The following is a 21,286-nucleotide window of genomic DNA, read 5'->3' as shown; positions in this document are numbered from 1 at the left end:
AAAGTTTTATCTTATCTTATATGAAAATATTTGTTTAAATGTTTTTCAGGATTTTCAAACACCTTTTTAGTATAAACATGTCTTAAGATGAACGCGTTCGAATGAATGGAGGAAATAACAAGATCATAGAGTCTTCATCACCTGGTTGGTCATATCTAGGGATGGTACTACTGAAGAAAGCTCGCCAATTTTTTGGGCCAAAGAGAGCTCACCAAACAGGGCTTGGGTCTTACGGAATTACTTGGTTCCTTACATAAAATAATATTTGAATTCCTATTGAAAGGGTGTTTATATTAATACTCTTCTGTTCTATTTATAAGATACTTTTAACATATTTTACACAGATTAAGAAAAATCTTAAAATGTATTAAATTTCCATTAAAATATGATAATTTTTAACTTTATTCTTATTTAATATATACATTTTTCAAAAGAGATAACTACCTACATTATAATAAATGAAAGGCAAAATAGTACATTCATGTTTAAAAGTTAATAAAGTGACTTATAAATAAGATTAAAAAAACTTCTTTCTCTGTCCTATAAATAGGACTAAAGGAGTATCTAATTGTGTCTCAAATAAAAGGATAAATTTGATTCCATTTATAAGACAAATTTAAATTCATTATTCTTCTGATTTTAAAAAATAAAATTCAAAAAATTATTTGGAGGCGACGATTTTGTCAGCATCCTCATGATGAATACTAAAGTCAGCGTTAATTAAATCAGTAATCTAATTAATTGATTTAATGTGGTCATATAAGCTCCCAAGTCCTGATTGTTATGAGCGGCGTTGTAAAGGGGGACTGGGGGAGTACACATGGACGTGTCAGCATGTTGACGTGGAGGCGTCCACTGCGGTTGTCAAATGTTAACCCATGTGACAAGTAATTAAGGCGTAATTAAAAATTGAAATATATACCATTTCCGTATGCCTTAAATATAGGAGCTAATATTGGTGTGTTTGTTTTGATAACAAGATGATTAGAAGAAAATTTTGATCCAAAATGCATGTGTAAGAAGTTGACAAAGTAATTAACGATAGTTTTTTTTAACTTTTAACCCTTATTATAAAGAGGAGAGAGAGTTTTAAATGCAAGAGAGATGAAAGAGAATTTTTCAGTCACATTCTTTAATAATGGTAAAATAGGTAAATTTTATCAAACTGAAACAAATTTAATAACTTGACTAACTTCTTATATTACACTCCCTCCTTCCCTTATTATAAGCAATATATGATTTCATTATGTAGATAAAAAAGTTAGTTAAAAACAATAAATAGGTAAAAAATTAGAAGTTCTTTTTCCAAGATACCCTTATTTATAGGGGAGAGAGTATAAAAAAAAGAATAAAAAATTATTATAATAAAAAAATTATGAAAGAGAGAGAACGTATGATGAAGATAGATGATGGTTTGGAAAATGAGATAATAAATATATTAAATATTAAAGTAAGCAATTAAAAGGGGGTAAAATAGAAAATTTGTTACAAAAATTTAAGACAACTTACAAATATTGCTTATATTTAGGGATAAGAAGGGGAAAGAAGTTGTTGCTTATAAAAAAAAATGGAGGGAGTGCTTCTCTAGTCCTATTTATAAGGTAGAAAAATAGGGTTTTCTTTCCTTACTCCAATTCATAGGTCACTTTATTAAATTTTTAGCATGAATATATTATTTTATCTTTCATTTATTATAATATAGATAGTTCTTATTTTGAAAGGTGTATATATTAAATAGAAATAATATTAGAAAGTGGTTATATTTTAGCAATTAACTATCAAAACTCTAAAATGATACAATTTTTAAATTATTTTATGACTTTTTTTTAAAAAAATACTTTCCCACAATGCATTTTTATTTATTTTTAAATCATAAAAATTTCAAAATGATCACATCTGACCGTATATTAAAATATTAAAATTTCACTCATTTTATAAAAAGGTGTTAAAAACATTATAAAAAGAGAAATTGTAGGATAAATCTCTGTTGAGGGTATTTCGAAAAAAGAAATTAAATCTCATACTTTTAATTATGTAACTTAATTTATATGATGCACTCAATTGTTTCTTAGTTACAGATAAGTTTAGAGGAAGTGGCTAGCAGCACTTTCGCCATTATCATGGTCCAATAATCTGTGGTCAAAACCGCATTATGGCTTGGTGGTGGAAGCCTGGTGCTTCTCTTTCGCCTCTTAATTACTCAAGTAGTCAAATTTACAATTAATCCTTTTACCATTCAACACTCAAAATTACACCACAATGAACTCATTAGATAACAAAAGTAAAAGAAGCATGTGTCAGATTTCAAGTTTACACAATCGACCAAGATTTAGGGGAGGTAACTTCAATCCATTTAAGTACAACAGTTCATAGTACCAAATACAACCTCTGGTTTCAGCATACACATTTTCGAACATTGTTATACATATCTGAAGCTTCCATTTTACAGGCCCACCAAGTTATTGTTCCAAATCCAAAAAGATAATCCATACCCACATCACATGATAGTAATTAGGAGGAGCTGCCAGTAACAGAATCAACGTCGTACGGTGTGGGAATCAAACATAAATTGTTCTTCCTTTTGTTTGTGATTGCAGCAGCCGCAGTCATATCTAAATCCTCAGGTTCCATTCCCTGTGGGAGCTTCCAATCGAAGTGGTAGAGTAAGCTAGCCAGAGGAAGCTCAACGTTTGCTAAGCCAAATGAAATGCCTGGACACATTCTTCTTCCTGCTCCGAAAGGGATGTACTCAAAGTTCGTTCCTTTGAAATCAATATCAGAATCATTGCCTTGGAACCTCTCTGGTATAAACCTCTCTGCATCGTACCAGTAATTTGGATCTCTTCCAAGTGCCCATGCATTTATTATAATTTGAGTTTTCATGGGTATTTCATAACCACTGATCTTGCAGGTTTCTCTACATTCTCGTGGAACCAACAAAGGAACAGGCGGGTACAGCCTCAGAGTTTCTTTGATCACTAGTTTTAAGTAACTGAGTTGAATCATGTCACTATCACGAATTACTTTCTTCCCTTTGAAAACGTTTCTAACCTCAGCTTGCGCCCTCTCCATCACTTTAGGATTTTTCATCATTTCTGACATGGCCCATTCCAGTACTGTTGCCGAAGTATCGGTTCCACCAATGAACATATCCTACAATGACGACACAAAGTGATCATTAACATTATCAAACCCCAAGATACGTACATTGGATTCACAATTAAATTGGGTACTTTGTCGTGTTCTAGCTCTAACTGCCTTTGGTATTATTGGCTCGCTTTCGGTCTCGCGCAGACAGAAGCATTTGATTTCATTCTGGATATGTAATGGCAGAGCAACATATAAGTAAGGAGTACTAACCCAAATAACAGCTTTGATGTTGTCGGCTGTGATTGGGACGTCAAGGTTTTCACTTCGCTGGATTCGCAGAAGAACCTGAACCAGATTTCTTCCTCCGAAGCACTCTTGCCTCCTTCTGCTCTCATCTGCTTCCGCTGGTTCTCCTTGATAATATCATCTAAAATTTTGCCTATATTGTCACGCATCTTCACCAGCTTTGCTACCGTTCCAGTTATGAGATGAAAAGGTTTCACGGAAGGAAACAAATCAACAAGTTTAAACCCGCTCATTTGTTCTAATACTGTAGGGAGCAGTTGAAGCAGCCGTTCTTGATCTTTATGCTTCTCGCCAAATGCTACCCTCATAACTACAGAACTAGTCAATGAGTAAATCTCTCTCGTGAGACTGAAAACCGAACCTACGGATGATTGAACCGACTCTATAAGCTTAGATACCTGATGAAATGAGGTAAACGTTAATGAAGAAATCTCAATCCAGTCATACTGGAATATTTCGCTGGAAATTGTGATCTTATTAAGGATTCATATCAGAAGCTGTTGCGAGGGGAAAAAACTGTCATTTAAGTGTTAAAAATGTGATGTTGAAAATCCAAAATAAATGCTAAGTAGCCGCCCAAAAATTAATAATATCCGTAAGTTACACTCAGTGTTTAATTACAATGATGAACATGGGGTTTCTTAGTAAATGTCTTCCCATGTAATGCCAAGAATCCAGAGTTCTCCGTATCAAAATATCTAAAATAATATAAAATAATCGAACGTTAGCAGAAGATATTATTATATAATATGCGTACCTCATCTTCTCGTACATAGGAGAATGATTGAACCCTTTTGGCGCTTAAGAGCTCCAAAATGCATATTTTCCTCATCTGTCTCCAATAATCACCGTAAGGAGCAAAAGCAATATCAGTTCCTCCATACGAAAAAATCTTACCGGCAGTAGAAACTTGTGGCCTCTGAACAAAGGTAAGATCATGTGTCTTCATAATCTGCTTGGCCAGATCTGGGGATGACACAACCACTGTTGAAATCTCACCAAGTTGAAGGTGCATGAGAGGCCCATACTTGAGAGAGAGCTCTCGAAGGGCACAGTGTGGAAGTGGTGACTCTGCTGCTGCCAGCTGATGAAGGTTTCCCAGCAGAGGAAGCTTCCATGGCCCGGGGATTTTAGTCTGCGCCTTATTTCTTGGCTTTCTGAGCCAAAGGAACGTCAAGAACAAGAAGAAAGGAATAAGAAGCAAGGAAGAAAGCTGGTATTCCATATGGGTTTGCCTTCTAACTGACGCACGTATATTCAAGCAACGTTTGTGAGTATATATTTCTGTGTGTTTGTGTGTAACAGTGAGTGAATACATATAAGAATAATATCGAATAAACATGTGGCAAATAATGAAACGAGTTCAGATTTCTTATCTCCTTAAAATTGTGGTTTCGAGTGTGCCTACATTCCTTAGTGCAGAAACAGACGTCAAAAGAAGCAACCGATCGATGTGATACAAAAAAGGAAGGGACAGATTTTAGAGGGAAAGAAAGAGTCGTTGTCATTGGTCGTTCAATAACAGAAAAAATCAAGCAAATGCCGACCATGATTAATGCGAGGACCCACTGTGATTGGTGCGGGTTGTTTTTTTTTTTTTTCACTCACATTTTTTTTAATATTTTCATAAAAATTATTTTTTTGCAAAATATTACTCAAATAAAAATATTTTATATTTTTCATGACATCACTTAAAATTGAATTATTAATGATATTCTTACTCCTCTTCCTAAAGTCTAAAATTCCATTTAAATTCATATGATCTAGAGTTATTATTTGGATTTACTACAAAATATTTTGGAACATGGAATGAATCTAGAAATCTATTTTAAAGCACTGATCAAATCTTTAGAGTATTGAATAAATTACAAAATAGTTTAGAATACTGAATGCACCTCTTATTTAGACAGAATGAGATCGCCATGAAGAAATAGAGTGAGAATTGGGAATTATGACAATAAAAAGGTTACCCAAAAAAATGGTGAGGGTCTTCAGAGCATTATGTCAAAATCAAAGTCAATAACTATGCTAATGATAGAAAAGAAAAATGAAGGTAATGATAAGAACATACATTTGAGGTTTTGGTAGATTTAAATTAAAATGTAAAATAAGATTAAAAATGTATAGATTATTTCAATAAATTTATGAGAACAGGCCAAAGCTTACGGCCACGACGCAGATATCACAAAAGGTTGAAATTTTCCTGGGTTATGGACCACCCGAAACACCTCACCTATAAGGAAGTAGCAATTGACGCATGACTCATCAGTGGAGAGGGTGATATTTTTTTGGCCCTATATACAGGTATTCTTTTTTATTATAGACAATTCTATTTGAAATACTGTCTCTCTCAACAAATAAATAAGCTCAATTTTATGTGGGTTGGCCAAATCCCTATCCGTGTGTGTGTGAAATTAGGAAGGAAAAAGAAAAATTTGTGTCCAAGTTCTCCATCCCTATCTATGTCCCATATGGAAGGAGAGTTCTAGTGCTTAGGGGTTCTTGGTGGACAATTGTTGCGTGATGAAAAACATTGGATTTAGTTCGAAGGGATGAGCATCAAATTTAGATAATTCATATTGAAATTGGACGCTTCAGATTTAATATGAACAAATTTGAAGAAAGAAAAGATTGTACATGTGGTGGCTCATAAATGTATCCCATAAATGGAAAGGATGTTGTAGCTTAAAGGTTATGGTCTTTGAGATTGAGGGAGTGTTTTGATTATATTTTTAAAAGTGATTTCACGGAGTTTGAGACAAATATGTAAAATAAATTTTGTCTCGTATTGTACAAAAATATTTTTTGAGGTATCTTTTAGGACCTCTAAACACCCACTTAATATAAATATGTCATAAGATGGATACGTTTCAATGAAGGGAAGAAATAACAAGATCATAGGGTCTTCATCACCTGCTTGGCCATATCTGGGGATGATACTACCGTAGAAAGCTCGCCAATTTTTTTGGGGCCAAAAACAGCTCACCAGTTCATCAAGCAGGGCTTGGGTCTTGTGGAATGACTTAGTTCCGCACATGATATAATATTCAAATTTTCATTAAAAATGGCGTTCACATTAAATAGCTAATTGTGTTTCGAATAGAAAAGTCTCGAATAAAAAGATTGCTGTGAGCAGTTAAAAAAAACATTGAGACGCAATTCTTTTTTTCCCCTTTGATACGCAATTCTACAATAAACTCCTCCCGCCTTTTATTTTATACTGTAATTTGTTTCCATTTATAAGACAAATTATAAAGTGCGGTGAGGAGCATTTAATATTTTTTTAATTAATTATTCTTCTGATTTAAAAAAAAATTATTTGGAGGCGACGATTTTGTCAGCATTCTCATCCACCTAGGCCTAGCCCGCATAAGATTCTCTCCTAATGTTTCGATATGTTTTCTTTTTTGTAAATAAAAAAAATCTGAAAACTCAGTTCTCTACAGGTATCTGATTCAGCTTCATCGTGAATAATAACGTCAGCGTTAATTAAATCAGTAAATAAGTTAATCAATTGATTTCATATGCTCATATAAGCTCCCAAGTCCTAATTGTTATGAACGGCGTTGCAAAGGAGGAGTACACAAGGACGTGTCAGCATGTTTACATGGAGGCATGCATAGCGGTTGTCAAATGTAATGTTAAACCATGTGAGTTGTGACAAGTAATTAAGGCGTAATTGAAAATTGAAATATATATTATTTCCATATGTCTTAAATATAGGAGCTAATATTGGTGTGTTTGTTTTGGTAAGAAGATGGCTAGAAAAAATTTTGAACCAAAATATGTTAGTGGGTCATTAATAATAGTTTTTTCACTTTTAACCCTTGTTATAAGAAGGGGAGAGAGCTTTAATTAAATACAGGAGAGATGAGAGAAAAAATTTCCAATTACATTCTTTAATAAGGATAAAATAGGTAACTTTTATCAATTTGAAACAAATTTAAGGACTTAATTAACTTCTTATATTATACTCCTTTGGTTCTATTTAGAAGGCAAATTAAAATGACAAGGTTTTTCATAGTCCTACTCGTAAGGCATTTTATTAAATTTTTAACGTGAATATATTATTTTATCCTTTATTTATTATAGTGTACTCCCTCTGGTTCTATTTATAAGCTTCAAATTTGGAGAGAGGTATGGTTTATTTTATAAGCTTCTAATTTTGCCATTAGTTATTTATTTTCTCTCATTTGTCATACTCTCTTATCATATTTTTTCATACATTCTCTTTTATCCTTTTTCTCATTTATTATAAGAGCATATTTGGAAATAAAACTATATTTCTAACATATTTATTGCTTTTAACTAATTTTAATTAATTATTTGTTATCTGTAAATTAGTTATTTGAAGTTTATAATAAGGACCAGAATAAGTAGGTAGTTATTGTTTTGAAAGGTATATATATTAAATAGGAAAAAGTTAAAAAATTATTATATCTTAATGGAGAATTAATACTGTTTAATGTTTTTCTTAAAGTGCGATATAAATAGCATCACTAGTGATGAATTGGAGGGAGTAAATGTCATCAATTGCATATGAAATGGAGTTACCATCCGTGTGATAAATTAATTTAACTAAGTTTTTTTAATTTTAACTCGTATATTTCTATAGCGTAGAGGTACTACTTTTGCAATAAGATGTGAGCCAGCAGCTGATGTAACGACAAACGAAACCGACGAGTCATAATCTTTTCTCACGGATCTGTCTCTGGTTCCACCAATCCAAAACAAGCACGGAATATTAACATTATTGAATTCAAAACAAACACGCAAATATCACAATTATTAGGAGCTTCCAAGAAGAGAATCAATATTTGTATGGCGTGGGAATCAAACACAGATGGTTCTTCCTTCTATCTGTAACGCTAAGTTCTTCAGTCATATCTAAATCCTCAGGCTTCACTCCACGTGGGAGTTTCCAATCAAAGTGATAGAGTAAACTAGCTAGAGGAAGCTCAATGCTTGCTAAACCAAATGAAATCCCTGGACACATTCTTCTTCCTGCTCCAAAGGGAATGAACTCGAAGTTTGTTCCTCTGAAATCAATATCAGAATTACCTTGGAACCTCTCCGGTATGAACCTCTCTGCATCGTACCAATAATTTGGATCTCTTCCGATTGCCCATGCATTTGTTATAATTTGAGTTTTGATGGGTATTTCATACTCATTAATCTTGCAAGTTTCTCTGCATTCTCTTGGAATCAATAAAGGAACTGGTGGGTGCAACCTCATAGTTTCTTTGACTACTGATTTTAAGTAGCTAAGTTGCACCATATCACTTTCATTAATTACTTTCTTCCCATTGAAAACGTTTCTCACCTCAACTTGCGCCTTTTCCATCACTTTAGGATTTTTCATCATTTCTGACATGGCCCATTCTAGTACTGTTGCTGAGGTATCTGTTCCACCGCCGAACATATCCTACAAAGTCATCATTAATCAGAATTATCTAATGTATTACCTTAAAACTAGGTACCACGTTTTAATTTTGGTCTCTCACAAGGTATAAGTCAGGAGTACTAACCCAAATAACAGCTTTGATGTTGTCAGTCGTAATAGGAACGTCAAGGCTTTCACTTTGCTGGATTCGTAGAAGAACCTGAACAAGATTTTCTTCCTCCAAAGCATCATCATCACTACTCTTGTCTCCTTCTGCTGATCTCATTATTATCTTCTGTTGATTCTCCTTGATAATATCATCAAAAAATTTGTCTATATTCTTATGAGCCTTCATCAACTTTGCTTCCATTCCAGTTATGAGATGGATAAGTTTCATGGAAGGAAACAAATCAGCAAATTGAAATCCGCTCAATTGTTCTAAAGCTGCACGGAGCAATTTCAGCGGCTGCCGTTGATCCTTATTTTTATGTCTGTCGCCAAATGCTACCCTCATAACTATAGAACTAGTAAATGAGTAAATCTCGCTCGAGAGATCCAAAACCGAACCTACTGATGATTGAACTGACTCTATAAGCTTAGATACCTGATGAAATGAGGTAATAAACAAAAAGAATGATGAAGAAATATTGAAAATTTCTAACATTGATATAGAAAATGATACTACTTTCTAAAAGGTTCAGTCAACGCCTGCAATTAATGACGTTAATGACGAACATAGGGTCTCTTTGCAGCCAAGAACACCGCAAAGTAGTTCAATTCGATCACATATGGAATTGGATATTAAATATGGGTACCTCATCTTGTCTTACGTAGGAGAATGATTGAACCTTCTTGGCACTTAAAAGCTCTAAAACACAAACTTTTCTCATCTGTCTCCAGTAATCACCGTAAGGAGCAAAAGCAACATCAGTTCCTCCGTACGCAAAAATTTGGACACTAGAAGCATTTGGCCTCTGAACAAAGGCAAGATCATGAGTCTTCATGATCTGCTTAGCCATATCTGGGGATGATATAATTACTGTTGAAATCTCACCAAGTTGAAAGCGCATGAGAGGTCCATATTTGAGGGACAGGTCTCGAAGGGCATGATGTGGAAGTGGTGACTTTGCTGCTGCTAACTGATGAAGGTTTCCCAAAACAGGGAGCTTCCATGGCCCTGGGATTTCAATCTTGGTTTTGTTTGTTGGCTTTACAAGCCAAAGGAACGTTAAGAAGAAGATGGTGATGAAGGAAATAAGAAGCAAGCAAGAGAACTGGGATTCCATGCGGATTAGCTTCAAGACTTGTAAATATGGAGATGTGCACTTTTGGAGAGAAATGGAAAACGATACATAGGGACTGTGGAAGCAACTTGAATACGACGGGGGATTTAAATATCGGAATATAGCTAAAATACACAAAAATATATACCCGAATCATATTGGTATACAATGTATCATTTTGGGGGAAAAAAAACTTTACATTTGACATATAATTCTAAATATTTTAAATATTTTTTAAGTATTTAATTATTTAAAAATATTGCAAATTACATGTTAGTGCTAAGTATTATTTTTAAATGACACATTATATAATAAAAAATATAAAAATTTTGGCATGATAAGAACAATTAATTTCCATGATAATTTTAATGGCATAATATTTGATAGTCAAAATATTAAATTCATATAAAAAAAATAGAACACATAACTATGCAATAAAAAATTTGATATTATGAATATAAAAAATTTGACATAAATTTTTTTTAAAAGTATGTTGGTAACCATCTAAGGTTAATTTTTAATTGTGGTCCGGTGCCGGCATTCTGGTTGGTTAGAAGACAAGAGAGCAAAACAAACCCCATGTGCAGGAAAAGACAATTTTGAGCGAAAGAAAGGGAAAACGACATACAGGGGCCTTGAGAATACTCCAGTAGTACCTAGAGAGATTTTCTTATTTCTATTTATAAGGTAGGGAAATTTTTTTTTATTTCATTTATAAGTCACTTTATTAAATTTTTACTACGAATGTATTATATTATCTTTCATTTGTTATAGTATAGATAATTATATTTTTTTAAAGGTGTATATATTAAATAGGAATAAAGTTAAAAAGTTATTGTATATTTTAATAAAAAATTAATACAGTTTAAGATTTTTTTTAGTTTGTATGAAACATGTTAAAAGTGTCTCATAAATAGAATCAGAAAAATATGTCTCAAATGTTAGAATATTGTATAAAGGATCTGGGTCCTTTATTGAAGGGGAAGAGGTTAGCTAGACAAAAATACCCATTTCTTACTCCTTTCGTCTTTTTTATAATTATAATAGAGTATTCTTTTTCTAAATATAAGGAACTAGTCTAAAATATAAATAAATTTTAACTAATTCATACCAACCAACAAAAATAGTTAAAAAAATATTAAATTTGTCATCCAGTCCAATTTAAGTAATTTTTATTATTATCTTTATTAATTACTCTAAATTCTGATTTATATTAATTTTTACCTTCTCATTATTCTTATTAAATTTGAGCATGCATCTAGCTACTTAACACTCAACTTATATAACAGAGAAAAATAATAATACGCTATTTACTGTTGACGTATTGACAACTGAAATCAAAATAAATTATATACTACGTTGATCAGTCATTTACTCACACATTGAACTATGCAATAGTCAAACAACAAAGCTCATCATAATACACATTGGTCAAGTGGGTTGGTGCTCATCAGTATTATTGCTGGATATCGAATATTTACATCATCAATGTGGGTGGGTGGGTACTTTCACTAGGAACTGCCAACAACAGAATCGATATTATATGGCGTGGGAATCAAACACAAATTGTCCTTCCTTCTATTTGTGATACCATAATCTGGAGTCATATCTAAATCTTCAGGTTCCATTCCATGTGGGAGTTTCCAATCGAAGTGATAGAGTAAGCTAGCAAGAGGAAGCTCAACGCTTGCTAGGCCAAATGAAATGCCCGGACACATTCTTCGTCCTGCTCCGAAAGGGATGTACTCAAAGTTTGTTCCTTTGAAATCAATATCAGAATTATTGCCTTGGAACCTCTCTGGTATGAATCTCTCTGCATCATACCAGTAATTTGGATCTCTTCCAAGTGCCCATGCATTTATTATAATTTGAGTTTTGATGGGTATTTCATAACCATTAATCTTGCAGGTTTCTCTACATTCTCTTGGAACCAACAAAGGAACGGGCGGGTACAGCCTCAAAGTTTCTTTGATTACTAGTTTTAAGTAACTGAGTTGAATCATATCACTATCACGAATTACTTTCTTCCCCTTGAAAACGTTTCTAACCTCAGCTTGCGCCTTTTCCATCACTCTAGGATTTTTCATCATTTCTGACATGGCCCATTCTAGTACTGTTGCCGAAGTGTCGGTTCCACCAGCAAACATATCCTGCAATGATGTTCGACACAAAGTGATCATTAATTAGCACCATCAAACCATTGATACCCCAGGATCATGGTTAAATTGGTTGTTTTGTCGTCTTCTAGCATTATCAAACACACGTCTTCTTTCAACACAGGTAATGACAGACCAACATATAGGCAATAAGTGGTACTAACCCAAATAATAGCTTTGATGTTGTCCGCTGTAATTGGGACGTCAAGGTTTTCATTTCGCTGGATTCGTAGAAGAACCTGAACCAAATTTTCTTCCTCCGAAGCACTCTTGCCTCCTTCTGCTCTCATGTGCTTCCGTTGATTCTCCTTGATAATATCATCTAGAATTTTGCCTATATTCTCACGGATCTTCACCAGCTTTGCTTCCGCTCCAGTTAGGAGATGAAAAAGTTTCAAGGAAGGAAACAAATCAACAAGTTTAAACCCGCTCGTTTGTTTGACTACTGCAGTGAGGCATTGCAATAGCTGTTCTTGATCTTTATGCTTGTCGCCAAATGCTACCCTCATAACTACAGAACTAGTCAATGAGTAAATCTTGCTCGTGAGGTCGAAAAGTGAACCTACCGATGATTGAACCGACTCTATAAGCTTAGATACCTGATGAAATGAGGTAAACGAATCTGGTCATACTAGAATATTTAATTAGAAATTGTAATCTTATTGCATATATACATAAATACAAATATATATATATATATATATATATAGAGTACCTCATCTTGTCGTACATAGGAGAATGATTGAACCTTCTTGGCGCTCAAGAGCTCTAAAATACATATTTTTCTCATCTGTCTCCAGTAATCACCGTAAGGAGCAAAAGCAATATCAGATCCTCCATACGTAAAAATCTTAGCAGTAGAAGTTTGTGGCCTCTGCGCAAAGGAAAGATCATGTGTCTTCATAATCTGCTTAGCCAAATCTGGGGATGACACGACCACTGTTGAAGTCTCACCAAGTTGAAGGTGCATGAGAGGCCCATACTTGAGAGATAGCTCTCGAAGGGCATAGTGTGGAAGTGGTGACTCTGCTGCTACTAACTGATGAAGGTTTCCCAACAGGGGAAGCTTCCATGGCCCTGGCACTTTAATCGTCGCTTTATTTCTTGGTTTTCTAAACCAAAGGAACGTCAAGAACAAGATGATGAAGGAAACAACAAGCAAGGGAGAAAACTGGTATTCCATATGGGTTTGCCTTCTAACTGACGCACGCATATTATTCAAGCAACATGTGTGAGTATATATTTGCGTTTTGGTGTGAGTGCGAGTGTATATATAGAAGTGTATGCATATAAGAATGTCCAAACATGTGGCAAATAATGAAACAACTTGAGATTTCTTATCTCTATCTCCTTAAAATTGTGGTTTCAAGTTCTACATTTCTTTAGTGCAGAAACGGACGTCAAAACAAGGCAACCGATCTGATACGAAAACGGAAGGGACAGATTTTGGATAGAGAAAGAAGAGAGTTGCCTATCAAGAATAGAAAAAACCAAGTAAATGCCGACAATAATTAATGCGCGGACCGACTTTGACAAGTGCACATTAGCATTTTTTACCTTAATATTTTAATGAAAACTGGCAATGGTTTGCTGGAAGAAAGCAGTATTACGTAATATTAATATAACTACATTGAATATGATTGATGAAAACATATTATTCACAGCCAAATTCATAAGGATTAGTATGATATAAGATATGAAATCTTTATAAAGTTATACATACTTTTTTCTGCCCTTTATTATAAGTTTTAAATAACTAATTCACTAATAACAAATAACAAGCTAAAATTAATTAAAAACAGTAAATAGGTTAGAAATATATTTTTGTTTTCAAATATGCCATTATCATAAATGAAAAAAAAATGAAAGAGAATGTGTGGGAAGATATGACAAGAGAGAAATAATTAAGAGTAATATTGAAAAAACTACATTAAATGTTAAGATAAACACAAATTAAGGCTTATAAAATGAACTACACTTTTTTTTTAAATTTAAAACTTACAAACAGAACCGGAGGGAGTACTTTCTAAAAGTCATAAATAAACGAATTTTCTCATGCTTCGTATAATATTTCTCATAATTAATTTAGCTATGTATGAGTCAAAGTCTCTTATCCAACATGTGAGAAACAAATTATATTAATGACTTATAAATATTGCAAATTATTATATATTTCATATGTTATGTTTATTTTTTCCCAATATATTTTATTTGCTTTAGTTTCATACGGTTTTCATTGCTTTTATATGTTTTTGCATGTATCAGATGGTTTACATAATTATTAATCATCTGTTGTACGTGTATGCAAGCATGTGAAAACGAGGAAATGAGACAAAACGTAGATTTCTTAGATTCTTAATTTGCCTAAGTTTTATGCATGAAGGCTGCACCACATATTGAATAAGAACGAAAACTTACACAACACTCTTGTCTCGTTTAGTTTTTGGCCACCCCTCTTGGCTCTTGTTGTGTAATAATTGATGATGGCCAGGTTTTTCTTACATGGATCCTTGAATTTTAGTCCAAAAGTATATACTTTTAAAATCCTTGTATACAAATAAATTAAGACCCATCAATAATAAAATGATCGATCGTACTTCAAAACTTTATGGATACAATTCAGCCATATGGCTTCTACTTGTTGACATATGAGTAGTGATGATTCCTGATATTTTATATTTTTTCGTGACATTTAAATTTTATAATATTTAGGGAGTCATTAAGGCTGTGTACTAATTGCAAAGTGATTCTTGAGAATAGGGTGACTGTCCAACATAGAGTACTTATTCTTAATGTGAGTTTTAAGAGTATCAGACAAAAGCATTATCAAGTGGTAAATCCCAGGGTTAAGTGGTGGCAGATGGCAGTTAAAGGGTGAGAAGCGGGAGTTTTTCAAAAGGACTTTTTTGGAGGAAAGGATTTGGGAGTTGTAAGGAAATGTGAACATTACGTGGGAGGAGATGGCTATGAGGGTTCATGTGGTTTAAGCAATTTTAGAAGAATCCAAAGGTCGTGGTCAGAGAGATAATGAGACTTGGTGGTGGGAGAAGAGTATATAAGAGAAAGTTAGAAAGAAAAGAAATTGTTTTAAAGCCACATATTTGTGCAGTAGTGCAAAAAACTAGAAAAAGTATCGTTTGGCTAAAACAAAGACAAAGAGAGCAATGAGCAAAGCACGTACCAAAGCATATGAGGAGTTTTATAAGGAGTCAGAAACAAAGGCAAGGGAAAGAAATATTTATAAGATTGCAAAGCAAAAGGAAAGAAAAAAGAGATATTTGGACCAAGTGAAGTGTATAAAGGATGAAGATGGTAATAGTTCTAGCTATTGATGGAGAGATTAAGGATAGATGAGAGGCTTACTTTTATAAGTTATTTAATGAGGGAAGCGAATGTGCAATTCAGAACTTACAGGATTTGCTAATTAGCGAAGATGATTAGAATTTGGCTTTTTACCATAGAATCCGTATCAAAGAGATCAACGCAACTCTCAAGAAATTATAGACAATGGTAAAGTCGTTGGACCTGATAGTATTCCTATTAAAGTTTAGAAATGTTTAGGCAAGGAGGGTGAATTGTGACTAACCAAGATTTTTAATGAAATTTTACGCTCCAAGAATATGTTGGATGAATAGAAGAAAAGCACTTTGGTTCTTATTTACAAAAATAAAAGAGATATTCAAAACTGTGCAAGCTACAAAGGGATAAAACTTATAAGCTATATGATGAATTGTGGGAAACAGTGATTGAACTTAGGTTGAAGTTGAAGATTTCTATTTTGGAGAACCAATTTATATTTATGCCAAGGAGATCCACAATTGAAGTAATTTATTTACTAAAGGGGTTAATGGAAAGATATAGGAGTAAAGGAAGGGATTTACATGTGGTTTTTATTGACTTGGAAAAAACTTATGATCGTGTGCCAAGAAAAATACTTTGGAAGACTTTGGAAAAGAAAGGTATATAGGTTTCTTATATCAAAGCCATACAAGATATGTATGAGGGGGTAACTACCAATGTAAGAATGTCTAGAGGTGAGACAAAACACTTTCCCACTAAGATTGGCCTACATTAGGAATCTTCTTTGAGTCCTTACTTATTTAATATTATTCTGAATGTTTTAACTGAGCTTGTTCAAGAAAGAATCTCTAACTGCATGCTTTTCACAGATGACATAGTGCTCATGGCTAAATCAAAAGAATAGATTAACTCTAAATTAGAGTTATAGAGAAGGACTTTGGAGTCCAAAGGTTTTTACTTGAGTAGAAACAAAATAGAATATATGCATTGCAATTTTGGGAGGAGGTAAGGCAATGGTGATTTGGAGGTGAAGATGAGAGATCAAATCATTCCTCAAGTATCAAAGTTTAAATATCTAGGATCCATTGTATATGAGGACAGTGAACTTGATGGAGACGTTTCTTATAGAATACAAGCTGGTTGGTTAAAGTGGAGGAAGGCTACTAGAGTTATTTGTTATAAGAAGGTATATGAGAAGCTTAAGAAAAAATTTTATCGGACCGCTATAAAACCATTTATGTTGTATGGTAATCAATATTAGGCAATAAAGAGAAAAGAAAAGCATAAAGTTGGGGTAGCAGAAATGAAGATGTTGAGATGAATATGTGGTCATACAAGAAAAAATAAGATCTGAAATGAAAATATCAGAGCAAGAGTCAGTGTGCCCCGGTGAGAAGGGTAGATCAGATAGTATGGAGTTTCATAAAAAGGGATAAAGAAAGACCGAGAAGAACGCTTAATGAGATTATAAAACGGGACCTTCTGGTTAACAACATATCTAAGGACTTGATTGTTGATAGAACACAATGGCATCGTGTGATTCATGTAGCCAACCCCATATAGTGGGATAAGGCTTGTTTTCTTTTTTAGGGAGTCATTAAGGCATCTTAAATAATACCTTCTACCTAATCAATTTGATTGGAATTAGAAATGAGATCATTAATTTCATCAATTGGAATTCATCGATATTTTTGTGTTTTTTAGGCAACATTGGACGTCTTTAGAAATTAAAGGAGATATCAGCTAGTGTAATTACACCAAGGTATATATGATGCTGTTGCCTGAGGGACAATTGAGAATTATAGCAGACAAAAGAGGGACGTTTTGGGAAAAAGAGGCACTTGGAGGCTTGGGGAGGAGTTAGATTTAGTGCTAGCTTCTCTCTCATTTGATGGTTTTAATGTTGGATTTAGCTTTATATTTTGTTAGTCATCTCTTAATCTAGAGTTATTATGAGCAAATTTGTGGATTAGAACTCGTATTTACCGTTTATTTGTGTTTCTTGGTGGTTTACTTAATCTTAATGCTTATTATTGTCTACATGTCAACCATTATTGCGTATGAATTGAGGGATCAGGGTTTACCTTAACGAGTGTGATGTTGATATAGCACTTTTCATTTTTCATATATGACCGAATATCGTTAGTCTTTCTAAGTTTACATTAGAGCCCGACATTAAAGCGAAACCAACAAGAAAATACTTGGACCACAGGGTTTGAACTTTGAAGAAACACTGGTTAGGATGAAATGAAACACTGGTATTACTGGGAAGATCAAAGAAAAACACAAATATTAAAATATATCGTACTGATAATTTTAGGTTTCAGAGGAATACAAACACCTAAGCCAATTCTTATACTAAACTTCTTTTATACGACCCTTAATCTAACCATATCAAATACTATATATATTTTTATTACAAATGAAGCTTCTAGATTTATCACCATCATTATTAATACATAAGTCACATATGATGAACCAACCTTTTCCGAAAAGTCACAAAATCCTCGGAGAGACCTTATTCGTGAATTTCACAGAAATGTGAAACTCTTATTCTGGTTTACTTTTTCCACTAAGCTTATAGTTGCATATGCTTCAATAGGAATTCTCATGAAGAGGATCGGCGCTTCATGCTTGTGTGGGAATCAAGCACAGCTTGTTCTTCCTTCTAGCTACAATACTGAAAGTTTCAGTCATGTCTAAATCCTCTGGCTTCATTCCATGTGGGAGTTTCCAATCAAAGTGGTAGAGCAAGCTAGCTAGAGCAAGCTCAATGCTTGCTAACCCAAATGAAATCCCTGGACAAATTCTTCTTCCTGCTCCAAAAGGGATGTACTCAAAGTTTGCTCCTTTAAAATCAACATTACAGCCACCACGGAATCTTTCTGGCATAAACCTTTCAGCTTCATACCAATGGTTTGGATCTCTTCCAATTGCCCATGCATTCACAAAAACTTGAGTTTTATTGGGTATTTCATATCCACTTATCTCGCAGGTTTCCCTACATTCTCTTGGGATCAACAAAGGAAGAGGCGGGTGTAATCTTAGAGTTTCTTTGATTACTGATTTTAAGTAACTAATCTGTTCCATGTCACTATCATGTATTACTTTCTTTCCTTTGAAAGTTTCTCTAATTTCAGCTTGTGCTTTTTCCATTACCTTTGGATTTCTCACCATTTCTGACAGAGCCCATTCCATTGTTGCTGCAGAAGTATCAGTTCCACCAGAAAATATATCCTGCATTATTAACGGTGGTCACAAATAGTGATCATTAACCAGCGTTGTTAAACCCAGATGACCATAGGTTAACATAAAACACAAAATTGAAGCTTTATTTGTTTTGTCAAACGAACCATACATAGAAAGGCCCATTCATGACTAATTTAGCACTGTTTCACATTTAGGTAAATGGCCTCGGATTACAAACTTATCTTAATTCCTTTTTAAAAGTACCAGTACATAAGTTTAACATAGGATAAACTCATGGCAAACCTTCCAATGCAGGCAATTATAAAGTTTACTAACCGCAATGACAGCTTTGACGTTGTCTGTTGTAAATGGGATCCCAGGGCCTCCACTACGTAGGATTTGCAAGAGAACCTGAAGAAAATTTTCTTGGCCAGAACCACCCTTGCCTTCTTTAAACTGCATCTCTTGATTCTCCTCAATAATATCCTCTAAGAACTCATCGATCTGCGTACGAATCTTTGCTAACTTTGCTTCCACTCCTGTTATGAGATGAATAGCTTTCATTGATGGAAACAAATCAGCAAAGCCAAAGCCACTCGTGATCGCTGTATCGATCAATTGCAGAAACTTTTCCCGTTTGGACTTGTCTCCAAACGCTACTCTCGTAATAATTGAGCTGGTCAAAGAGTAGATCTTGCTCGTGACATCGAAATCTGAACCTACCGATCTCCGAACTGATTCTATTAACTCAAATACCTGATGAAGTACTGAGGAAGTTAAACAAGTAATTATGACAAATTACTGTATGTACTCCCGATATTCACGGTCAACTACTTGAATTTTTAACTAGAAATTGTGATATATATATATATATATATATATATTACTCCGATCGTTCAAAATATAAATATTAAATAACTAAATTATGCAATTTAAAAAGTTGGTAAAAATTAGTTAAAGATAATAAATATCTAAAAAATACAATTCATTTTTCTAAAACACTTTTATTTATAAAAAAGAAAGTGGAATAGAAAATAAGTGAAAAAAGAGATCAAAGAAACATATAATTAAGTAGGGGGAAAAATAAAAAATGTATTAAATCATCATACAAGTCTAAATTGATGCTTGTAAGAAAATCAAACCCTTTTAAATATTTAATGCTTATGTTTTGTACCAGGGGGAATGTGAACAAAGAATACACCGAAATAATATGTATGTAATTACTACCTCATCTTCTCGAGCAGACGAGAAAGTCTGAACCTTCTTGGCACTGAAGAGTTGTGAAGCACATATTCTTCTCATATGCTTCCAGTAATCACCATAAGGGGAAAAAACGATGTCTGCAGAGCCATAGCCCATAAGCTTAGGAGTAAGCAGTTGTGGCCTGTTGACAAAGGCAAGATCATGCGTCTTCATAATCTCTTGGGCAATTTCCGGAGATGAAACAATTACTGTAGAAAGCTCGCCAAGTTGAAGGTGCATCAGAGGCCCATATCTGTGAGAGAGTTCTCTAAACAAATGATGAGGAAGTGAAGACCTTGCTGCTGCTAACTGATGCAAGTTTCCTAATAGAGGCAGCTTCCATGGCCCGGGGATTTGAAGCTTAGCTTTATTTTTCGGCTTTGCAAGCCAAAGCCACAAGAAAAGGAAGAAGAAAATTAGAAGCAAGAAAGAAAATTGGGATTCCATACGGGAAGGCTTCAAGTGATGTTATGTAATTGATCGATGCATATTGTTTAAACTGGAGTCCTATATATATATATAGAAGTTGCCGACAAACCATGAAGGGAGCTCTAAAGTCATGTCCTTGTGGAAGAATATTCCTTTGGAGTTTGGAAGAATGTGAAACCAAAATATGTTTGGTGAAAGTACTAATAATTCATAAATACTTTACACATTTAGAAGTCAGGCGTGTTCCTGTTCATGAGGTTTGGTGAAAGAAAGTACTTATTTATGTATAAATTATTTGTTGAAATATTTTTAAAATGAAGAGATTTTTTTTTTTGGAAAGTCATGGCCTCATATGAATCAATAAATTTACATAAAGGGTTTATAAAGTGTTACAACACTGAAAGTCATTAAAATTGTGTGTCTGTCTATGAAAAGGTGACGTAAGTGATAACTATCACTTGACGAAAATTTGTGTTGTTTCTAAAAACAATTCCCTACATACTAAAAGGGTGTAACTTTTTATGACAAAGTTATTGAATAACCTTTGATTATTTAATTTATGTTGGTTGATGAATTAACATATAGGTAGTAATTTATGTTAGTTCATGAATCATCACTCCATTTTCAGATAACTACAATAGGACCAAATTTATTGTTTTTTGTCTTTAAGAGCAAGCAGAAATAAAAAAATAATTCTTATTATTTTATAAAAGGTATTGTTGGGAGTGCAATCCATATTCAAAAGTTTTTATTGTATACCCTTTATAAAATTCATCAGGTTAACCCAACTTATATCTTATAAGATATGAATATGTGAGGGCGAATTAAGTCTAACAAAAATTGTCTACGCCTTAAAGACATCATGAACAATTCATTTCTTCTCTTCTTATTTTTTAGAGAACCATTTC

General features: G+C 33.6%; 3 protein-coding genes and 1 pseudogene across 3 annotated transcripts; all 4 read right to left on the bottom strand.

Moving 5' to 3' along the window:
• Window positions 1-2,511: 2,511 nt before the first annotated feature.
• LOC114714411 (cytochrome P450 71D8-like) lies at window positions 2,512-4,823 on the bottom strand (annotated as a pseudogene).
• Window positions 4,824-8,130: 3,307 nt separating this feature from the next.
• LOC114714373 (cytochrome P450 71D8-like) lies at window positions 8,131-13,425 on the bottom strand. The gene is made up of 3 exons (XM_028899104.1): window positions 12,934-13,425; window positions 8,925-9,383; window positions 8,131-8,821 (listed from the first exon to the last, which is right to left on the bottom strand). The coding sequence occupies exons 1-3, from the start codon at window positions 13,399-13,401 to the stop codon at window positions 8,207-8,209; spliced, it is 1,542 nt and encodes a 513-aa protein (XP_028754937.1). The 5' UTR covers window positions 13,402-13,425; the 3' UTR covers window positions 8,131-8,206.
• Window positions 11,495-12,373, bottom strand: LOC114714376 (cytochrome P450 71D8-like). Its single transcript, XM_028899108.1, has one exon. The coding sequence runs from the start codon at window positions 12,240-12,242 to the stop codon at window positions 11,574-11,576; it is 669 nt and encodes a 222-aa protein (XP_028754941.1). The 5' UTR covers window positions 12,243-12,373; the 3' UTR covers window positions 11,495-11,573.
• Window positions 13,426-17,779: 4,354 nt separating the features above from the next.
• Window positions 17,780-20,433, bottom strand: LOC114714374 (cytochrome P450 71D8). The gene is made up of 3 exons (XM_028899105.1): window positions 19,935-20,433; window positions 19,044-19,463; window positions 17,780-18,755 (listed from the first exon to the last, which is right to left on the bottom strand). The coding sequence occupies exons 1-3, from the start codon at window positions 20,394-20,396 to the stop codon at window positions 18,147-18,149; spliced, it is 1,491 nt and encodes a 496-aa protein (XP_028754938.1). The 5' UTR covers window positions 20,397-20,433; the 3' UTR covers window positions 17,780-18,146.
• Window positions 20,434-21,286: the final 853 nt, after the last annotated feature.

This window comes from Neltuma alba, unplaced genomic scaffold (genome assembly GCF_004799145.2).
Source record: "Neltuma alba isolate B1F8T4 unplaced genomic scaffold, ASM479914v2 tig00011501_pilon, whole genome shotgun sequence".
Taxonomy (NCBI): Eukaryota; Viridiplantae; Streptophyta; class Magnoliopsida; order Fabales; family Fabaceae; genus Neltuma; species Neltuma alba.
Note: the sequence above shows the minus strand (reverse complement) of the source record. Positions and strands in the feature narration are given on the sequence as shown.